General features: G+C 39.6%; 2 protein-coding genes across 2 annotated transcripts in view; one reads left to right on the top strand and one right to left on the bottom strand.

The window, feature by feature from the left end:
* LOC132130576 (collagen alpha-1(XXVII) chain A-like) overlaps positions 1-11102 on the bottom strand; it is a 73366-nt gene extending 62264 nt beyond the window's left edge. Inside the window, exon 1 of the mRNA XM_059542321.1 lies at positions 10943-11102. Coding sequence (XP_059398304.1) covers positions 10943-10995 — 53 coding nt within the window. The 5' untranslated portion in view covers positions 10996-11102. The remainder of the gene's footprint in view (positions 1-10942) is intronic.
* Positions 2927-19369, top strand: part of haus1 (HAUS augmin-like complex, subunit 1) — a 138298-nt gene continuing 121855 nt past the window's right edge. Inside the window, exon 1 of the mRNA XM_059542326.1 lies at positions 2927-2930. The gene's annotated coding sequence lies outside the window, so the exon portion shown is untranslated. The remainder of the gene's footprint in view (positions 2931-19369) is intronic.

The raw sequence follows: 19369 nt of genomic DNA, 5'->3' as shown, positions 1-19369 counted from the left end.
CGCAAAATAGTGAACAAACTTGTTAGAGAAAGCGGGTTGGGTAATACCAGAGACTTTGGAAATACCAAATCGGTGCGGTGGGCGGGGGGTAGGCTACATTACAGATTATTTAAAATATGATACTATCTTTCTTGCTGGCAAATGAAATTAATAAAGAAAATGAACAAAGGTATTCATTCTGAATATTTCATATCTATTTTAATCTGAATGATGTGATGATATTGGGGGGGGGGGGGGTTATATTAGCTGGATCTGATTTTTGGGGGGGTCATGACCCCCGTGCAAATTACGCGCATGCTCTGATTTCACAGACACATGGAAGAGGAATTGACTCGCTAGGGAAGGATTTGGCAGGATAAACGGAGCTCTAAACCCCCACCGTGTCTGCGGACATGTTTGTGTGAGCTGCTTTAAAGATTACCTGCTGACCACAAAACACACACTCTTTTATCTATCACTTACACACACGGTCCTGAGTCAGGAAGTGAAGCGTCTCGCCGCAGAGTTTCTCAGCCAATCAGAACAGGAGAAACACCGGCCAGTCTTACCTCACAGTTAGTAAGCCACCGCAAACAGACGAGTGAGAAACAGTGTGTGTGTGTGTGTGTGTTTCACAGCTGAACATGCAGAAAATGACTCATGTATGCGTCAAGAATCTCTTGAGGCACATAAACACTGTGCAAGTGAGTATTTGTATATTACAATAACTAAACTGAAAATCATTTTAAAAATCAGTTCAAATTTTAATTTTGTAGGAAAATCTGCATGAGAAAACGTTAAATTGAGCTGACAGATTTACATGCCTCAGTTGATGCTAAAGTTATTATGCAATAACCAAAGCAGATTTTGAAGAGAAGAAGACTAGTGTATGTCTGTGGGACTTAATTCTCACAATTCTGAATTTATATTAAAATTCTGACCTTTTTTCATCCAATTTGGAAATAAAAAAGTTTAAACTGTCAGTTTATATTGTGCAATTTTGAGGAAAAGTAGAAAATTGTGAGATAAAAAGTTGCAATTACCTTTTTCACTCATTTATTCCATGCCGGGAACAAACTCCCATTCAAACTTGACCGTAGAAGTGAGTAAATTCAGACAAAACTTCCATTACAATTTGAAAAACAATCAAATGAAATAAATACTCATTATAATTAGTTTACATAAGATTATTATATAAGATTATTAGTCAATGCAATTAAAGTAAAAGTGTATTTGTGGTGTCAATAGTACATTAAGCTCTCAGGTTTCCCTCTTCCAGGCCTACACGGTTATTTAGTGAGTGGAATTTTCTCAATGGTAGCAACCACATGTACACACAAATGTGTAAACTCACACACACTAACACACACTATGCACACAGACGACTAAAAAGCCCCATCCTTGTGTAACAGTGTTGTCTCTGCGTTGTGTTGAGATCAGATGGACAGCAAATCGCACTTTAAGATGTTTATTCTGTTGACAGTGAATATACAACAGCGGTGATCAGTTTCAGCAATCACCCTCGTGCATTCGCGGCCATTCTTACTCTCGACTGGCGCGAGTCTAAATGACTCTACCGGAACCAGTTCATAATTCTACCAGATCTGGGCGGAGAGTGCAATTAAAGGGCCATACATGAAAATAACTTTAGCAAGTGGAAATACATATTCGACCTGTTACACTCCCCCCTGCTGAATTCCACTTGCTTCTACACAGAATAGCAAAATAATAACCAAAATTACATCAGGTACAGAACCTCAAGAACCATATACATTAATAATAGAGAAGAGAAAAAAAAAAAAAAACACAGAAAGTGTTCAAAATTTCGTGAAATTGTCAGTTCAGTTCAGTGTAAACACTATTCCCTACAGGAATTCAAGTGGAAAGAGGGGTGGCCAATCCCCTAGACACTCTTAGATAAACATGCCCGTTACATGTTAGCTAAACAATGACAATTTCTACATTTGGACACACAAGTTGCTCAGCAGTGAGACATCACTGCAATCACATTATGGTCTAATTCATTAGCCTGAGTGGCATCCACAGCCTGTGTTGGTTCAAAAACATCTGTAGCTTCCTCCACATTATCCAAGTCTGCATCATCAGAAGGTAGCTGTGATACCCACTCTCGTGTTCTGTAATTGGTAGCATCCTCAGACACATCAGCAACCACAGAATCGACACTCTCTGAGCCACTCAGGTGGCTTTCGGATGGCTCACCTTCCAAGTCATCATCAGGAAGTGGAAGAAAGTTAACTGGCATCAGAAGGTTACGATGTACAGTCTTCACAACACCAGTACCACTGTGCTGAATCCTGTAGGTATGACTGTCTGCATTAAGACCAACAACAGTGTACACAGTATTCTCCCAAAGGTCAGCAAGCTTCCGCTTTCCACGTGCTCCCTTGTTGGCAAGCAAAACTCTATCACCAACATTAATTGGTCCCCCTTGACTCTCCTATTGTACAAGTCAGCATGTCTCTTAAGCTGTTTCTTGGCAGATGTCTGTGCAACACACATTGCCTCCTTCATATCTCTCCGAAGAGCCTGGACGTAATTGTCATAGTTTCCAACATCAGGATCGTCTAGAACAGTTCCAAACACCAGGTCAATGGGCAGGCGTGGAATCCTCCCAAACATCAAAAGGAAAGGAGCATACCCCGTGGTTTCGTGGATGGTGCAATTATACGCAAAAGTCAAAGATTTTAGTACTTGCGGCCATTTGTGCTTGGTCTTCGCAGGCAGAGCACGTATCATATTGCCCAGCGTCCTGTTCATCCTCTCGCAAGCTCCATTCCCCATTGGGTGATATGGAGTTGTCCTCGATTTTTGGACTCCAGCGACATTCAACAACTCAGCGATCAGAGCACTCTCAAAGTTGGCTCCTCTATCAGAATGGACACGGCCTGGGAAGCCATAAACACAGAAGTAGTTATGCCACAGTTGATGCGCCACTGCTTTTGCAGACTGATTAGGACACAAGAAGGCATTAGCCATCTTTGTGAAGTGATCTGTAACAACAAGAACATCCAGGGACCGGTTGGCAGAGTCCTCCGCTGACCAAAAGTCTATGCAGACGAGTTCAAGGGGCTCTGTTGTAATGATGTTCTCCAACGGTGCACGACCCTCCGGTTCTGGTGTCTTGCTGATCACACATCGACGACAGCACTTCACATACTCCTTCACATCCTTCTCTAGGCCAAGCCAAAAGAACCTTTGCCGAGCAAGATACAGAGTCCGCTGCTGACCTTGGTGTCCTGCTTGATCGTGAATGCCTTTCAACACCATGGTTTTCACTGCTTCAGGCACGACATACAGGTAAGTTTTTTTCTTGGTGAAACTATTCTTTGAAACCCTATGCAACACACCATTCTTCATCAGCAGGTTTCCCCAGTGTTTCATAAACCTCAAGACAGCCTTCGGCTCGTTCATTCGTTCCCTCCTATTTGGCCTCCGTCCTCTCTCAACAAAGCAAATCACTCTTTTTACAACATTATCATCCTGTTGTATCTTCATTAGATAATCATGGGACAGCACATCAATGTCCGGCGATTCTGACGGCATTATCGCTTGTGGAAGGTGAGGCAGCAACAAGGCATGTGACTTGGAGTTATCATTATGCCTGCATGAGTGCAGAACAGCTTCCACTTCCTGCTTTGACATTGTTCCAGGTAAGGAAACTTTAGCTGTATGACAGGCAATGGCCACTCCTTCAGTATCAGAGGAACTGTCAAGGGGGTGAGTAGACCAACGGAAGACATCTTGGACACAGCCTGTGCGCACAGCTGCAGCTTCTGCCAGCAATTTATCATAAGGGACTCTTGTCAGCCGATGGAGTACACTAGGGTGCACAAAGGGCTCTCGACTCAGGGCGTCAGCAACTACGTTTTTTGGACCAGGAATGTACTTAATATCAAACTGGTATGGTGCTAGTTTAGCAACCCATCTGTGTTCACAAGCATCCAATTTTGCTTTGGACAGAATGTACGTTAAAGGGTTGTTGTCTGTCCAGACAGTAAATTTCTGACCCCTGAGCCAGTGATGGAATTTGTCACAAATCGCCCATTTCATGGCATAAAATTCTAACCTATGTGCAGGATATCTCGACTGAGCATAGGTAAGCGACTTGCTCGCAAAAGCAATCGGCCTGGCTGTTGTCCCATTGCTAGGAACCTGTGACAATACGGCACCAAGCCCATTACTAGAAGCATCTACTGAGAGTAGGAAGGTTTCATTGAAATTTGGATGAGCCAATAAGACTTGATCAAGCAAAGCCTGCCTTAATTTGTGAAACGCTCGACTGCATTCCTCAGTCCAATCCGAAGCAGACAACTCTCTTTGACACATTCGACGCTTCCATTTTCCACGAGGAACCGTTCTTCCAGCTGTAAGACTGAACAATGGTTTAGCAATGGCTGAACAGTCTTCAATAAACTGCTGGTAAAACACTACCATACCCAGAAAAGACCGTATTTTCTGCTGGCAGGGGACATTGGTACCCTCAACCATGAGATCATCCTCAGTGACAGAAGCAATGGCTGTGACTTTTTCTGGATCGGTAGCAATACCATCCGCACTGATGATGTGACCCAAAAATTTGACCGAACTCCGCAAAAGGTGACATTTCTTCGGAGCAAGCTTGAGATTGTGAGTCTTGAGACGCTTAAACACCATTTCCAAGCGCTCCAGCGCCAGCTCTTCGGTGGGTGCAAATACCAGGACGTCATCCAGATAACACAATAGACTGTTGAAATTCTGATCCCCGAATATAGTCAACATCATCCGCATGAAAGTGGCCGGACTATTACACAGTCCCTGTGGTAAACGATTATATTCGTATAACCCAAAAGGTGATGTAAATGCTGTGTATTTCCGGTCATCTTCATGAACTTCTACATTATAGTAGCCAGATGTGAGGTCCATGGTTGAAAAATAGGTATTTCCTCCCAAAGCGGCAAGAGCATCTGCTTGATGGGGAAGGGGATGCGCGTCTTTGATTGTGCGAGCATTAATCCAACGAAAGTCTGTGCATATTCTCAAATCTCCTGACTTTTTCCAGACTAGAACAAGAGGTGATGCAAATTCGCTACTAGATTTTCGTATGATCTCACGTTCTTCCATCTCATTCAAAGCTTGCCGAAGTTTGTCATATTGATTTGGAGCAAGGCGTCGATACGGCAACCGAAAGGGCTTGTCGTCACTCAGGCGGATACGATGAACAAAGCCTGTTGCTTTTCCACAGTCCAACTTGTGTCTGGAAAAGATAGAATGATACTGAGAGACAAGCTGCACCAGTTTTGTTTTGCAGGCTGCAGACACTTCACACGACTCCACATCCAAGTCAGTTAAACCCAAGTCGTGTAAGACTGCCGTGTCATCAGCAGAACAGGAGTTGTTAGGTCCCAATTTGACTGGTAAACTTAGAGCATCGGTTACACTCATCTCATCCTGTCTGTCGGTTAAAACATCAGCTGTTCTCTGAACTTTTTGCTCTAAATCAAATGAGGAACCATCAGAAAACTTAGAACAGTCAAAATCCTGCAAAGCCATGCAAGGAAAAGCATCAGCAAGTGTAGAATTCCTTTTCAAAGTCACTGCTCTCTCTGAAGGGTTTATCACTTTAAGCGGAACCCATCCATCTTCACGCATCAACGCTACGGTTTTCCCGACCAGCACTGTCCTTGGCCTTGATTTAACTCTACTGGGCTCCAAAATGACAGCACTGCCAGCTGAGATGTCATGAGTGCTTTGCAGTTTGGCCCAAACTAGGTTTTCAGTCATGGGTTCAAGTGATACTGCCTTTTTGATCTTTACCGTTCCCAATAGGTCAGGGACAGGACCATTTCTCCACTTCTCCACATTGGCTAGTAAATCAAGTAACTTGCTTTGCTCATTGATATCACACTCACGTTCAGACGCACTTATTAAAAACTCTGAAGAACCTCTCAGCTGAAGAATCAAATGTTTCAAGAGATTACTGCCTAGGATAAGATCATCACCCTGGCCTTTGACTACCAAAGTTGGAACAGTGACATGACAGCCGTAAACATTCATATCCAGCTCGCACACTCCTAAAGGGTTAGTTCTGGTGCCTCCACATCCAACCAAAACAACATCTGTCGGGGCAAGTGAAAGGTTTGACAACACACCAGTACTCAGCAATTGAGGTAAGATCTTGGAGCTCATGGTGCAAGCCATTGATCCAGTGTCAAGCATTGCTCTTGCCTCTACCTTTCCACCAATAATCACTGAAGTGTAGAAGAGATCTTCATATGGCTGAAGTTTCTGAGTATTTTGAAAGACAACTGTACATTGAGAACTACACTCTTCGCAAACACTTTTATATACAGATTCCTGATCGTAATCCAACAATGATCGGGGGTCATCATTAGGCCTTGCACTCACCCCCTCCACATGCAGGCCTAGTCGTTTCCCGTATGTGGAACAGCATCTGTCTCAGGCATCACACTAGCAGTGAAGGCTTTGGCTTTAGGACACTCTGCACGTGCATGACCTGATTTGTAACAAAGAAAACACAGATGATTTGCTCTGCAGTGAAAATGGGTGGTGTGGCCAACATCTCCGCACACCTCACATGGTAGAGTAGGCCTCACTCTGATTCTCTGTGACTTAAACGCATGCCGCTCTGTGCCAGCCTGACGACTTGATTGCCCATGCTCTAAGACACGTTCCAACATTGCTAAAATTCGCTCCATTGGTTCAACAGGTTCTGTAGGCTGAGTTTGACATAAAACAGCCTCAGGTTTAGCAGCTTTGCTAACCTTTGTTTCAGGAGGCTGGACAGCAACTTCCTGTTTCAAAAGAGAAATGGCCGGGGACGCTCTAGAAACAGAGCCACATCGTCTCTCTCTTCCATACTCCTCCAAACGTGCATGAACATCAGCCGCCGTCCATTGTTCCAAAGGCCTGCATTTGAATATAAGGGAAAGCTCAGGGTCAGGACAATGTCTGATAAACATTACTGTGAGCTCATTGGATAGATTGTCAATCTTCTTGTCCTGTCTCTTTAAACAGTCCTCAGCCATATCCATGGCCCTATTCAGCCTCAGCCAATAGTCAAAGGGATCCTCACCAGCGTGTGGAAGTGTGCCATAAAAATCAGCTAATGGCATGCTAGAAAAAGCTGTGTCACTGAAATGTTGTTTCAACAAATCAAAAATAGGACTCGGGCCTTTGCACAAATCAATTGAAGGGTTACTACGCAAGCCCACCCTCACAACTTCACGAGCCCGCCCCAAAAGCCTACTTAGGACTTCATCAGCTTGTTCTTCGATAGGCGTCCCTATCTTGCGCAAATATGACAGCACTATGGCTTCCCACTCATGTACAGTGTACGGCTCAGCTCGATCACCCCTAAAACAAACAGGTTCCTTGATTTCAGATTTTAGAACTCTGCTCAAAACAGATGAGTCTGCACTACTTGAACTGCAGACTTTAGACTCTAAACAGGAAGCAATGCTCTCCCCAATAGAGCGTCCCATTCGCTCTACCATCCCCACTATTAATTCCATCGACTCATCCCCTCTCAAGCTGGGTTGTTTCAGTCCACCTTCACTGAACTGGGGGGGTGGAGGACTTGAATTGACATTTACATCTTGCACAGCCTCTAAGGCAGACATTGGAGTAGCTGTAACAGGAGTATAATCAAGTCTGCCTCTCCCAACTGACGGCATAGGAGTAAACATGAATAGACCTCTACCCCTTCCAAAACTGTTGTCTGAATCCATATCCTATATTGACAGTAGCACTGATGAACAACAACAACAAAAAAAAAATATATATATATATATTACTCAAACAAAAGGAAGAGAAAAAAAATAATTCTACCCTTTTTTTAACATAAATATGTAATTGTATTATTTCAAAATTTCAGAAAAGCACTTTCATAAAATTCAGAGTCCAAAGTTCAGTCAAAATGAATTTGCTGATGTTCAGAGTTCAAAGTTCAGTCACAATGAATTTGTTGATTTTCAGTCTCCCCAATAGTACTTTTCAATAACCCAGTCAAAAAACAAAACAAAAAAAATATATACGTAATTTTTTTTTTTTTTTTTTTTTTATATATATATATTCTTCAAAGGTTAATCTTCAACGGCTAGTATTGTCAAATAAGCGAATGTTGCCTTCAAATGGATACCACAATACCAGAACTTTGTTCCTCTCTGCAGTGAAACGTGTTCCTTCACTCCACCTTGTGGACAAAAACGGTATTGCAGCAAACAGCTCCGGCGCGAAAACTCTCGTCACCCACGGCACGAACTCCTCCGGAAATCTCCGACCAGACGACCCACCACGCTGTTTCCAGAGTCACGGTCACGGCACCATTGTAACAGTGTTGTCTCTGCGTTGTGTTGAGATCAGATGGACAGCAAATCGCACTTTAAGATGTTTATTCTGTTGACAGTGAATATACAACAGCGGTGATCAGTTTCAGCAATCACCCTCGTGCATTCGCGGCCATTCTTACTCTCGACTGGCGCGAGTCTAAATGACTCTACCGGAACCAGTTCATAATTCTACCAGATCTGGGCGGAGAGTGCAATTAAAGGGCCATACATGAAAATAACTTTAGCAAGTGGAAATACATATTCGACCTGTTACACTTGCATACAACAACCCTTCTCTTTCTTTCTCTTACTTCAGTAATAGAGGAGTGGAAAATTCCTTCTGTTCGGCACACAGTAGAATGGACGTTGATGAGGCAGAACCTGACCCCTGCTCTACAATACCCTCTCTCTCCATTTCACTCAAATACTTAGGGCCAAAATACAAGTTTGTGTTAAAATCTTGGAGTATTTAAGTATATTATGAAGTAGACAAGTACATATCTCTCACATAGATGCTCCTAAATGATTATATCCCTGTCAGGGCGTGAGTTGGCGCAATGTAGGGCACACCCTGGCGGTCAAAGGCGGAAGCGCAAGGGATCCGGCTACAGGCCGCTCACAGGACAGATAAGGGCCGTCAAAAACAAACGAACAGCGGTAGAGAGTGCAGACAAGACCGCACATGATGCATCACACACATACAAATAACTATGAAACGGATAGCTGATCGGTTAATTTCAGCAATGCTAAAATACACGACAAAGCTATGACACGAAACACCTGTTCAACAGCTACTGTGTATCACTGCGCACTTCAGTTTACACCTAAGGGACTAGATCTTTTAGCGGAAGGATGGTACATTTAATATAATGTATTTAATACACATTTAATACACTTAATATAATTAGGTTTTATGGAAAATGAATATGATATGATGTGTATAAATGAATAGCATCCCCACACTACAATTCTGTTTCACATTCAAGTTTCCTGGAAGCTGTTCAAGCGCTTCATGTCCAAGAGTGACTCATGGTCCTACTTTCGTTTTTTATTCATCCATCTTAAGAGATATTGTCTAGCTTTCCTGCATCAGAATCGTGCAATGAATTTGGGTAGATGTTTAAAAAAAACTGACATGAACAAACATGCAAAGAACAAAGTCAGAGAAAGCTCACTTAAAACTCTTTTAAGTGCAGGCACAGTTAATATGAAGGCTAAAAGGTTTCAGGGACTTTCCATGAATCTTAGTTTATGATATTATTAACCACTGGGGGATGTTCTATAATACACTGTCGCATGGGACATGGGGACAACCCTGCCTCCGCCCCCCCTGTTTACATTTCATAACATTCATTACATTTTTTTTTTTTATAATTTAATTAATTCATTCATTCGAGATGCATCCACTGTGGGTTGTGGGTTTGAGGAACGGAATTCTGTGCGGTTTGCATGGTGATGGTCAGTGGCAAATACACACACACACACACACACACGCACACACACACAGAGAGAGAAACACGAAAACTGAGGCTATATGAACAGAGGCGTCCAAAAAAACCGTCCAAGAATTCCATGTTTCCACGAGCGCACCTCGAATAGCCTACTCAACAGCCAAGAACCTAGAGCGCGTGTCTCAAGTGCCTAAAAGAACACCGGAACCGAATGATGTTCACGGTATTAACGGTTGTTGCACTCTGCCGCTACACCGGTACTGAATCAGCAGCGCGACCAGTGTAGTCCGATTCAACGAACCATGCGAGTCGGTTCTTTTAAGTGAATCAAAAACACTTGAATCTATAGCCTATAGAAGCGGTCACTGCAATTACTTAAAATGAATCGCAAATCACTGTTGAACAAGGACCGATTGTTAAAAGGCTAAAGACAGCATGTAGATAAACAAACACATGCAAATTATATTTAAATAACTGATATTTTAAAATTAATTAATAAATTAAATGTCAACAGGTTGGTTAATTCAATATAAAGCTAGTAAAAATAAATATTGGAATGCATGCCAACACTCAAATGAAAAAGTCATTAAAAAGCGAGACCTGTAGGCTATTATAAATCTGAAATAATTTTATTAAATATATAATTAAATTTATTTCTCAAATGCATTAAAATGAAATGGAACCATAAAGGAACCGGAATCGTTCATAAGAGTGGGGACCATTGCCATCCCTGTTGACAAATAAATAAATAAATGAACCCAAAGAACTGATTCACAGTCAAGACCATTTGCTCCATGTCTGTGCGCATAAGGTTTATATGTAAACTGACCTTGGAGTTCTTGGACCTCTCCAGAAACCTATGCTGCCTGCGCGTAATGATGGTAAAGAGCTGGCTCGAGCGCATCTCTGCTGGTAGGCTACACCTGGACCCTTTCAGTTAAAGATCTGTTTCTGTTCAGTTCTGAACGCTGGCCAAGCTACACAGGTAGAGCTGCGCGCGCGAACAAGCGCCCATTCACCCGGCACCAACAAACACACACAAACCAGCGCGCCCTGCGCAAACATCCAGCCACCAAGCGCTCTTTGTGCCCGGTGTCACCGGGGAACGGAGGTTGCCCACCTGCGCGACTGTGGTACCTGATATGAGGTAAAACTGAAACTTACTTTGCCACCAGACGAGAGGTTCTGCGGACTCTCCTTCGGGTCGCTAAATTCATTTGTATTCATTTGTCCCGGCAGTCAAAATCCTGATCCGTTAATCTGCGTGACCGCGTCGCTGCCCAAGAGCGCGAGCCGTCGTCTCATGCATCGGATAAACCGTTGTGCGGAATAAGCGCGATCTCCCACCGGTCTGCTGCGCGACACCACCATAAATCCCTTCCGTGGAGCGACGGGAATAATCCGCGGGCGATTCTGTCCGGTCCTGCCCGGGTGCTGTAGGCATTTATGCCAGGTTGGCAACAGCTACAGCGGCTCCTGGATGTTTGGTGCTTGGGGGGTTTGACGAGCCAGCAGTGGAAGTTTCATCCTTTTTCCTTTTTTAAATAGCAGTTTGGAGAGCAGCTGTGGCGAGCGCCGGGTGTCGAGTTTCACGGCCTCCGTACATAACGCCCCTTGTGGGAGGGCACACCGGGGCACCTCAGCCCCTGCCAAGGTTAGGCTACCAATGGGCTTTTCATACTTCAATATGTTAACCCAGGGTCAATTTTAAGACAGGATTAACTCTGGACTGTCTTGATCTAGGTTTCAAACTGTTAATGTTTGGCATTCCAGAATTGCTTTATTGGTTTTGAAAAGACACAAACAAGCAAAACAATTTTTAAATGTTTATTTTATTAAACTTTATCTATTTGCATATGTCAGTCAATTACAATACATATTTTTAACCCTTTCCACTCAGAAGCATGTTCTGGATTTCCACATTAATTTTTACAAGTTTAGACGTTCATCCTACACACATACAATGAAGAAATGTAAAATACTGGTGCAATGTAAAATAATGCAATAAATTAACTGGAAGGATGGGGACATCTATCTATCTATCTATCTATCTATCTATCTATCTATCTATCTATCTATCTATCTATCTATCTATCTATCTATCTATCTATCTATCTATCTATCTATCTATCTATCTATCTATCTATCTATCTATCATGCCCTATTCAGTGGGTGGTCTTCCACTACAAAATACTTAATAGTGTGTTTACACCCAGTTTAATAGACAATTAGTATACAGAAAATATGATTGATTTGACTAAACTGAGAAAAGCTGGAAGTGAATAGTGATGATCGTTGTCTTCTGTAGAGCTGCTTTGCAACACTGAACCCAGTTAAGCTGAATATCTTCTTCTATAGAGCTACAATTGAAAAAAAAAAAGTATTTTCACAAATTGATAATTTTTGCAACACAGTGGAAATATTCAGCTATTGCATCTATAACCTGACTTTCAAAAATAAACTCAACTGAAAAATATTCACTGGAATAAAAAAGTGACAACTATCCTGGTCTTCACTATTTTAAAAAACATTAAAAAAAATAGTTGGACAAGTACAGCATGTAAATGAAGCAACTTCTGTTTCCACATCTACTAATATAGTATTATTTCTTCAAATTGAACCTAATTACTTTTTGGGCTGATTCATCGCTCTTCTAAAGAGATTGGATATCTGCTGCTAAGTTGCTTCACATTGTTTCAGATTCTACACCTTTTCTGACAGCAACGCTCACTTCTAGAGCAGGGCTTTAACCTAGGGTTAAAAAAGGTGCTAAACTCAAACGAAGAGAACTGAACTTACTTAACCTTGTGAAAAACCTTCAAAACAAGTCTAAAGTCCTGATTGCTACCTGCAGAGCTCTGAAATGTGCTCTGTGCTAAATAATTTAACCATGAAGAAAAACAGCAAACATTATTAAGCATTCTGAGTTTCTGTATGGCTTGTTCAGAGGAAAAACAAGTCTAAAACTTACCACGCAAAGCATTTCCTCTAATTATGTGCATTTTGGATGCGTAACCACCACTTAAACCTGACAATTTGCCATTGGATATTTAGCAGCGTGAATTTAGAGCTTACATAAGTCACTGTAAAGATACAGATTCTGATCTAAATATGGGCCACACACCCACATCCAGACCAGCACACGTCCCGCCCTGTAAACGCAAGCGTATTTCTCCTGTACAACACACTCTCTGCTGCCCATCAGCAAGAGTGTGTTTTCCCCTCCATCAATCACTTGATATTCTTTGATGACTCGAAGTCAGCATCAGTTGTTTGGCTGTGTATGTCACTAATAGATCATGAAAACACACTAAGCAGGCAGGGATGAGGCCACACACCGGGATACGACCAGCTTTAAAATGAGGGATATATGTAGAGTTACAGTAAGATTGAAGCTCCACGTGGTTCACATTAATCCAAACACATGAAATCGGTGCGCCTGGGATTAGCAGAGCATATAACATATAGCAACATAAGACACCTAAGCAAAACACAGTTAAATCAACATGAAATTAAAATTAACCTGGTTTACACAATCCTGGGCCTGCTGCAGATGATTCATTAGTGCAAGTTTGTATTTGTAATATTTCATCAAAACGTACTGATAGTATATATATATATATATATATATATATATATACGCTACACACACACACACATGTAAGATTCTTAAGCTCCTAAGATACCTATGCTCATATTGAGGCTATAAATATTTTTGAGGTATCTGATCAAAACTACAGAAAAAACAGTAATATTGTTAAATATTATTGCATTTTAAAATAATGATTTTCTGTTGTAATATACTTTAAATATAATTTATTCCTGTGATGTGCAGCTGAATTTTCAGCATCATTACTCCAGTCTTCAGTGTTACATGATCTTCAGAAATCATTACTATGCTGATTTATTTTTAATTTTGCAAACAGTTGTGCTGCTTCCTTTCTAATTTTATTTATTTTTTGAACCTGTGATAATTTTTCTGGATTTTTGATGAATAAAACATTCAAATAAAACAGCATTTATTTAAAACAGAATAAGTTTTGTAATAATACAGTATTGTTCAAAAGATTGGGGTCAGTGCTTTTCTTTCTTTCTTTCTTTCTTTCTTTCTTTCTTTTTTTTGTTCTTTTTGATAGCAACTAATACTTTAATTCAGCAGGGATGTGTTCAATCGATAAGAAGTGATAGTAAAGACTTATATTATTAGAAACTATTTCTATTTTAATTATATGCTGGTTGTATATTAATATAAAATCCCACAAATTCCATTCAAGCGAACCTCAATCTCAGTTTTATCAAAAGCAGGAGACTGTGCAGTGTGCATGTGTATAAACCAGATTACATTACTGACATGAAGCATGAATGAACTGTTTTGGCTGTTTTTCTGTGTTTTTGAACAATCTGTCATTACTGTGGCAGAAGTGTTGCTTTTGTATTCAAACATCTGTGTATCATTCTCTGATACACTGTTATTCTTATATCTGAGAATGTTAAGACCATGTCCACAAATGTGGCTAACTTGTCCTGCTAATCCTCTTTATGAACTAATCCATCATCTCACACGAGCCGTTTCCCACAGAACCTATCACCACAGTTCAAAGGTCACGGGACGGCTTCTTCCAGGCTCAAACATGAATGGAATACTGCCATAATGCTTACTTCATACTGTAAAGTGTACAGTAGTATTTGGGGTCAGTAAGATTTGTTTTTATTCCCGGTCAGAGAGCATTTATTCAGCAAAGATCAAATTAAATTGATCAAAAGTGACAGTAATGACATTTATACTGTTACAAAAGATTTCAAATAAGTGCTGTTCGTTTGAACTTTCTATTCATCAAAGAAAAAAGTTAAATATTTAGAGATTAAAAGTCACAATTACCTTTTTATATTTTATTCTCTGTCTAGGGAAAAGCAGCATTGTGAGAATTAAACTCAGAATTCTGAGTTTGTGGAAAAGTCAGAATTGTGAAATTGTGGGAAAAAAAATCTGTTTATAACTCGAAACTCTGACTTTTTTTTTTTTTTACTTAGTAGTGGAAACAAGCTTCCATAGAGTGATTTGTGTCCTGCCTTATATTGCCACTGACTGTAATATTCTGCAAAGTGGTGTAGACTAGTAACTGTTATTTTATTCTGGGCATAAGATCAACCTCTAGCTCATCTACACACCGTGCCTCAGGCTACACACACTTCGAAAGCAGAAACATACACCCTATTGTCCAGGACACTTTCTTGGAGTCTCTCAATTGTGTGCTTTACACTTTAGTGTCCTCCTGTGTTTCAGTCAGGGTTATATTCAATATTGTGCTAAAATTACAGCCTAGCTTGTGTGTGTGAGAGAGTGTGTACCACCCAGACTGCTTTGATTACGCTCATGCTGGCCCAAAGCTGTAATTACAGTCCAAACCAAATGCTCTCAACACTACACAAATAACCCGGCCAGACCAGATCAAACGCTCCACAAGCTCACACACCATCATTATGCAGGACACGCCCCTAAATCTGCCATGCCACGCCCTGAGCCAAACGCAGAGCGGCATCTGAAGCAAAGAAAAACATGAAATAACTCATTATAAACAGAGATGGGTAGTAACGAGTTACATTTACTTCGTTACATTTACTTGAGTAATTTATTTGGGTAACTAATACTTTTGGGAGTATATTTAAAGATGGGTACTTTTACTCTTACTTGAGTAAATGTTTTGGAAAAAATCTGTACTTTTACTTCGTTACTGTGGGCGACGCTCCTCTCGTTACTTTATCTTAATGCAATAAATGTTATAAAATGCTTCAGTTTATTCCAAACGCGACGTCCACTTTTCTCTGGGCAATGAGCGATGCCCATTCGCGAATGATTCATTCTTTTGAGTCAATTCTGTTCAAAGGCTTGATCAAACCAATTGGCAAACGAGTGAATTGGTTCATGAATCAGTTTGAATGATTCGTTCAGTTCCCTGCCGCGTGCGCTGAGCGACTGAAGCAGTTTACTCGGAGTTGTAACGTTTAACATCAGCAGCGTTGAATACGTGGCTATGGAACTGCACTGAATTGAAATCAAATCTGCAAAGGCTATTGTTTGCTAGCGATGAAGATCCTTATTAGATGAACACCACGTGAGCTGTTCAACGGGTAATAACTTGGGCTACATTCGATTACAGTACACGATACCACTGTGACATTAGATTGTTGTACGTGTGACTTATAACAGAAGGGAACCAAGTTGAATGCAGCTTCCAAAAGACAAAAAAATAGCCGATTAATATTTACTTAATTTTAATACAATCACACCAGCGTGAGAACGTTCAGCGAGTCATTTCATCATCAGCTGCTAAATTCAGATCTGTGATCGCTGGCTGGCGCTGATCCAGAGATAGATGCGTTTTACAGCACTGTGCATTATAACCAATCACACACGATTCTGTTGAGCTTATGAATGCAATGGCCAATCAGAGGTGTTCCGATGAGTCATCGCTAAAATGCCGGTGCTTCCTTCACTCGCTCGCTGACTGAATACCTCTTTCTGGCAAGTTTTCTCGTCAGAAACAACAACGTGCAGATGTGTGTACGAATCTGTAATTAAGATATTGATTTCACAGTGTTAACAGTGTCAGTGATTTTAATGGGAGTTTCTGAGAGTGATTGAAATCTAGACTGTCAGTGAAAATGATCTTTAATAATGTAAATGTTATTTGCTCTCTTTCTGAACAATGAAAGATTAGTAGCAGTTTTTATATCACATTAACTTTCAATGTTAAATTCATATTTAATATAAAGTAAGTCGTATTAAAATATGTTATGGCATGACACCTATATCTGTTACTTAAGTAAACAGACAGGGTTTTATAATAAATTACATAATTAGGCTACTTTGACCATCGCATATTATCATTATTAACAATCTATGAAATGTGAGAATCGATATATTTCATTATATAGTTCATGCGTCTGGGAATGTTTCTAATAAAAATGAAAAAAAAATAATGCTTAATAATAATTTGCCAATATGCTGTTGTGGCTGCTGTGTGTCACATGACGACCTCCCATGCCTAGACACAATTAATTAAGATATTTCCACAATATTTACGCTTGCAGAAACTTCTGCATGCAGACAGAGGAAGATCCGTCAATGTGCATTTGGTTCGTTATGTTCAGATGTTCGGTAACTTAGCCGTGATGTGAGGAGTTTTCTCTCTTCTCCGTGTCAGAGGTTATTTATACATATATAATACATACTTTAAAATATAATTTATTTTGTGGTGCAAATCCGAATTTTCATCAGCTTTTACTCCAGTTTTCAGAGTTATGATTCTTCAAAATATAATTCTAATATGTTGATTTATTACCAGTGCTGGAAATATTTTTTTGGAACCTGTGACATTTTGTTTGGGATTATTTGATGAATAGAAAGATAAAAAGAACATCATTGATAGTAAATCAACATATTGGAATGATTTCTGAAGGATTATGTGACACTGAAGACTGGAGTAAAGGCTGATGAAATATATATATTTATACACACACACATACATTACATACATTTTATCTATATATCTAAATAAAAATAGGCTCAGTATATATGACCCAAAGTAACTAGTAACTACTTGAGTAGATTTTTTATCTGATACTTTTTTACTCTTACTCAAGTAACTATTCAGACTAGTACTTTTACTTTTACTTGAGTAAATATTTATATAAGTAATTTTACTTTTACTTGAGTACAGTTTTTGGGTACTCCACCCACCTCTGATTATAAACTAACAAACAAATGAAAGTCTTTTCCACAAATGACCAAATAATGATCCATACTCAGCAAAAACCAGCCTCAAATGGCTTCAAGCTTCGTAATCATCTAAATTCAAACAACCAATGATAAATTTGACCATTTCAAGTGTTCTGAAATCTTCAATGCATACAAAAATGTAGTGTAAAAATTCAATATATGCAACAACAAAAAAAGGCGGTCTAAATATATCAAGAGAGAGAAGGAATGGTGTTTGTCTGTGCAAAATAATAATAGCTTGCCTTAGTAAACACCATTAATGAGTAAGTTAATAATTGAGAAGTGTCAGCTGGAAACACCATGTTGACCACAGCTTTGGTCAGTTATCTGTTGGATTTGTGCACATATGTATGGTGTTTTAACCGCTGTTCTGTGTTTCAGTGCCGACCACAGATCATCGACATTATAGCGGTATAAATTACATGAACTGGTCTGGCAGATGCTTTGCACTGAGCACAAATAGATCAATCAGTGGTTCAGTAGCAGCAGGTAAATGACTTGATTAAAACACAGCATAATCTACAAGTGCCAAAATGAACATGGAGCTGGAATGATCTCATTAATCTAAGGACTACAAAAAGCCTCTTTAAAGAGTTTGTAGATATCAGTGTTGGAGATGAATGTCAAGATCATTAACTGACAGTGTTTGTGTTAGATAAATGATTTCTTCAAGACAGCAATGAGATAAAATAAAGACTCTTGCTGAAGTAATCCTGCTTCTCACATGTTTCTACCGAGAAGAAAAACAATTTCATAAGAGTCCTCAAAGGTGTCTCAAACTGTGCCAAGATTTTGTATCATTAATAATAATAATGATAATAATTTTAATAATACAATTATTTTATAATAAATTAGAATAATTATAATTTAAATATTTTATGAAGTTATAAACAAATTATTTAAATTAAAAATATATTTTTTATTTAGTTTTATTTTAATAAAAAAAATGTACAAATCAATTAAGAAATATATTATTAATACCACTTTTGTAAAGTTAAAGAAAAAAATGATAATATTAACAATTTTATTTTACAAAACAATAGTACACTTTCTAAAATGTATGCCTTGCTGTCAAACATTAAACCACAGAGCTTTTATTCTGGTGTAAAACTGCAGGGAAACCTTAAACTTTCTCTTTTGTTGACAACACATTTATAAATGATCCTCATTATAATAATAATATTTAAAAAAACAATCATCAGATCTACACAAACCATTCAAATGGCTTGATATCAAAATGGCAATTGACACATTTGCTCTGTGGTTTTCTTGCTGGCCAAATTCATAATTCACCAGACGAAAAATACTTTAGATGTCATTCATAGCACGAACCCTGAGATGTGCAATATTAATATTTATGTTTACTTTAGCAAGCACCACTAATAAAAATGAAAACAGTGAGAAAAAGAAAAAAATATGAAAAAGGAAATATAAAAAGGTTAAAAAAAAAGGTACAAACAAGTGAAAGCAAAAGAAGGTAAAGCACTAGATTAGACAGCAGGGCCTCCACCCTTTAACATTGGTTTCTAGTGTTTGAGAGAGAGAGAGAGAGAGACAGCATGTGCTGAAACACAAATTTCCCAATAACACACACTTTCACTCCAAAAACACACATGCTATACCTTGACAGACATACACATATAGATGTGCCCATGCTGCAATCTCACACACACACACACACACACACACACACACATGAACATACACCCATAGGCATTTCTAAGTGTGGTGCTCAAAACCAAAGTGCGGTTGCGTGTGCAGCAATAATCACCAACCTGCTCTCTCATAACACCACCAGAATAGCACACACA

This window comes from Carassius carassius, chromosome 47, assembly GCF_963082965.1.
Source record: "Carassius carassius chromosome 47, fCarCar2.1, whole genome shotgun sequence".
Lineage (NCBI taxonomy): Eukaryota > Metazoa > Chordata > Actinopteri > Cypriniformes > Cyprinidae > Carassius > Carassius carassius.
Note: the sequence above shows the minus strand (reverse complement) of the source record. Positions and strands in the feature narration are given on the sequence as shown.